The sequence below is a fragment of the Engraulis encrasicolus genome, unplaced genomic scaffold, assembly GCF_034702125.1.
Source record: "Engraulis encrasicolus isolate BLACKSEA-1 unplaced genomic scaffold, IST_EnEncr_1.0 scaffold_127_np1212, whole genome shotgun sequence".
Classification (NCBI taxonomy): Eukaryota; Metazoa; Chordata; class Actinopteri; order Clupeiformes; family Engraulidae; genus Engraulis; species Engraulis encrasicolus.
Window position 1 is genome coordinate 11,214 of NW_026944768.1, and position 3,787 is coordinate 15,000.

General features: G+C 48.9%; 1 protein-coding gene across 1 annotated transcript in view; it reads right to left on the bottom strand.

Moving 5' to 3' along the window:
* Window positions 1-803: 803 nt before the first annotated feature.
* Window positions 804-3,787, bottom strand: part of LOC134442222 (Na(+)/H(+) exchange regulatory cofactor NHE-RF2-like) — a gene marked incomplete at its 3' end in the record, with an annotated part of 8,062 nt that continues 5,078 nt past the window's right edge. The window contains exon 2 of the mRNA XM_063192472.1: window positions 804-1,060. Within this exon, the coding sequence (XP_063048542.1) occupies window positions 804-1,060 (257 nt within the window). The remainder of the gene's footprint in view (window positions 1,061-3,787) is intronic.

Here is a 3,787-nt window from a genome sequence, read left to right on the forward strand (position 1 = left end):
TGCCATGCCTGGGGTTGGGTCTCGAACCCATGACCTCAAATCAGACCTCTGCCATGCCTGGGGTTGGGTCTCGAACCCACGACCTCAAAGCAGACCTCTGCCATGCCTGGGGTTGGGTCTCGAACCCATGACCTCAAATCAGACCTCTGCCATGCCTGGGGTTGGGTCTCGAACCCACGACCTCAAAGCAGACCTCTGCCATGCCTGGGGTTGGGTCTCGAACCCATGACCTCAAAGCAGACCTCTGCCATGCCTGGGGTTGGGTCTCGAACCCACGACCTCAAATCAGACCTCTGCCATGCCTGGGGGGCAACTGTGCTACCAATGGAGCTAAAGGTCAGACATGGGCGGTTGTTGGGGCATCAGACCTTGTAGGCCAACAAAGGGTTGCCGGTTTGACTCCCTCGCCAGGTTGGTGGGGGGGGGGGGGGGGGAGTAATTAACCAGTGCTCTCCCCCATCCTCCTCCATGACTGAGGTACCCTGAGCAGGATACCATCATGCCGCACTGCTCCATTGGGGCGCCATTGAGGGCTAAGTAACCTTGCACGGGTGAGGCATAAATGCAATTGCGTTGTGTGCGGTGTGCAGTGATCACTTGTGGGCTGTGGTGTGCTGTGTCACAATGACAATGAGAGTTGGAGTTTCCCAATTGGGCTTTAAAGGGGTATGCCACTATGTGTGTGTGTGGTGTGGGTGTGGTGTTTGTGTGTGTGTGTGTGTGTTTGTGTGTGTGTGTGTTGTGTGTGTGTGGTGTGATGTGTGTGTGTTTGTGTGTGTTGTACATGTGTGTGGGTGTGTTACCTTCTTGTGGGCACGTGAGGGGGAGCGTCGGGCTGGGTTTTGGGGGGGTCGGATGGTCGCGTGGCGCTTGCTGGGCGTGGGGGCGTCGGCGCGACGAGGCGGAGGCCGAGGAAGAGGCGTGGGCCTGTTTGCCGCTGGGGGTCCGTCGCCATGGTTGCGGAGCAGGGGAGGCGGAGACTACGCAGGTACTCATCCGTCTCACGATCCACGACCAGCAGACTGGTCTCCCCTGACACCGCCTTGATACGCTGAACCACCTAGAGACACACACACACACACACACACACACACACACACACAGTTATTATATGTCAACAACCAGCAGACTGGTCTCTCCTGACACCGCCTTGATACGCTGGACCACCTGGACACACACACACACACACACACACACACACACACACACACACACACACACACACACACACACACACACACACACACACACACACACACACACACACACAGTTATTATGGCAGAAACCAGGAGACTGGTCTCTTCACATACATATCACTTTAATACGCTGTAGCACCGGCACGCGCACACAATCACACACACACACACACACACACACACACACACACACACACACACACACACACACACACACACACACACACACACACACACACACACAGACACACACACACACACAAAATAAAAAATATTTTTATTAATGATTTATTTATTAATTATTGTATGCCAACACCAAGCGGTTAGGGTGACTTGTAGCCCAAAGGTTGCCAGTTCGACTCCCGACCCGCCAGGTTGGTGGGGGAGTAATTAGCCAGTGCTCTCCCCCATCCTCCTCCATGACTAAGGTACCCTGAGCATGGTACTGTCCCAACGCACTGCTCCCTTTCGGGTGGAATTGGGGGCTGCCCCCTTGCACGGGTGAGGCATCAATGCAATTTCGTTGTGTGCAGTGTGCAGGGTTCACTTGTGTGCTGTGGAGTGCTGTGTCACAATGACAATGGGAGTTGGAGTTTCCCAATGGGCTTTCACTTTCACTTTCACACACACACACACACACACACACACACACACACACACACACACACACACACACACACACATACACACACACACACACACACACACACACACACACACACAGACACACACACACACACACAGACACACACACATACAACCCCCCCGACCAGAGCGACGTCCGTTCTGTTCCCGCACCAGTTAGGTTTGGAACTAAAGTGTTCACCTGTGAACCACCCGGGTTCATATTGGAACTAAAGTGTTCACCTGTGAACCACCCGGGTTCATATTGGAACTAAAGTGTTCACCTGTGAACCACCCGGGTTCATATTGGAACTAAAGTGTTCACCTGTGAACCACCCGTGTTCATATTGGGCTCAGAAGTTCTGTTCATTTGATACTAGGTGTAGCGGCCATATGCCTTATCTTTGCATGTTTTTGACTTTTAACTTGACGTTCACCGTGGTGTCAAGTGACTCCTAGTTGGCAATTAGGATTTGTATTTATGCACCTGGGAACCAGTAGACTGGTAGGGAGAGGGGTTAGGAAAGGGAGAGCACAATATTTGTTGACCGCTTGCTTTGCACAATCTGAAATATCGCTCTCTACAACGCACAACCGCACTTTACCCTCGCACCGGTAGCCAACTGCACGGTGGTGGGTTTTAAGGAGGTTTTAAAGGGGTATGCCACTATTTTGGGGCTTAATACAGTTAAAATCGTTGGCTGGGGTTTATAAAGGTGGTAAAGTGTCCTATTTTTCATGTTAAGCGTTGTCTTGCTGTAAGACAAGTTAGAAGAGGGAATATGTCGCTAAGCTAGTGAAAGTCAATGTATCCGTGTAGCATTGTAACATGCTACACGGATCCATTGACTTTCACTAGCTTAGCGACATATTCCCTCTTTTAACTTGTCTTAAAGCAAGACAATGGCTTACATGAAAAATAAGACACTTTACCACCTTTATAAACCCCAGGCAACGATTTTAACTGTATTAAGCACCAAAATAGTGGCATACCCCTTTAACTTTTGTATTGGATCTTAACATTGGAAACTAATAAAGGACAGCGAACGAAGAGAGAAATGTTTGCGCGTCAGCTTCGTGACTCCCTTACTAGCCTCTCGGTGGCACAAGGATTGTAGCCACGACACTAGGGCTGTAACAGTAGGAGTCAACAGTGGCTTTCGCGTTTCCCAGGCTAACCGTGATAAGGGATGGGATATCGGTATCGGTGCATTGGTATCGTGTTCAGATATCAAGATATTTCAAAGATCAGATTGGATCGGAATTTTCCCAAAATATCTGCATTTTCCTGATACAGACATTGAGTCAATTTGAAATCATAGCACTTGCATTTTAGTTTTCAGGATAGGATTCTTACCTTTTTACTTGTTAATTTTTGCTTATTATTTGGTTTCCTGTTCTTCTGACTTCCCTTTCTGACCAAATAGTCTGCTTGGGCCTACCTCAACTTGAAACCCATGCATATACTGTATGTGATTTTGGTATTGAATCGGAGTAGTATCAGTATCGGCAGATATCCAAATTTGGCTTTCGGGTCGGAAGTGAAAAAAACGTGTATCGGTGCATCCCTAACCGTGATATGCACCTGGTGTTGCCACACGTCCAGGTTTTTCCTGGATTGTCCTGTTTTTTTATGGCCTGACTGTCGAGGTAAATGGAATAACTGTCCTGTTTTTTTGATGCTGCACTGTCTTCTTATTATCCCATTGAAATAAACACTGAATTTTGCGCTTGCGCGTCAATGTGTCCCGTTTTTTTTTTACCACTGAAATTTGGCAACCCTATATGCAACGAAGCCAGCCCTTAAAAAACCAACCCGAACTCTCAGAGGGGCCAACACACAGAGCCGGATTAAGATGGCCTGGGGCCCCTAGGCTACAGGTTGCTGTGGGGCCCCAAGACAGCAAATTTTGCAACAAATGTCCATAGACAGTGTCAAAATTACGAAATTAAGGATAATATGTCT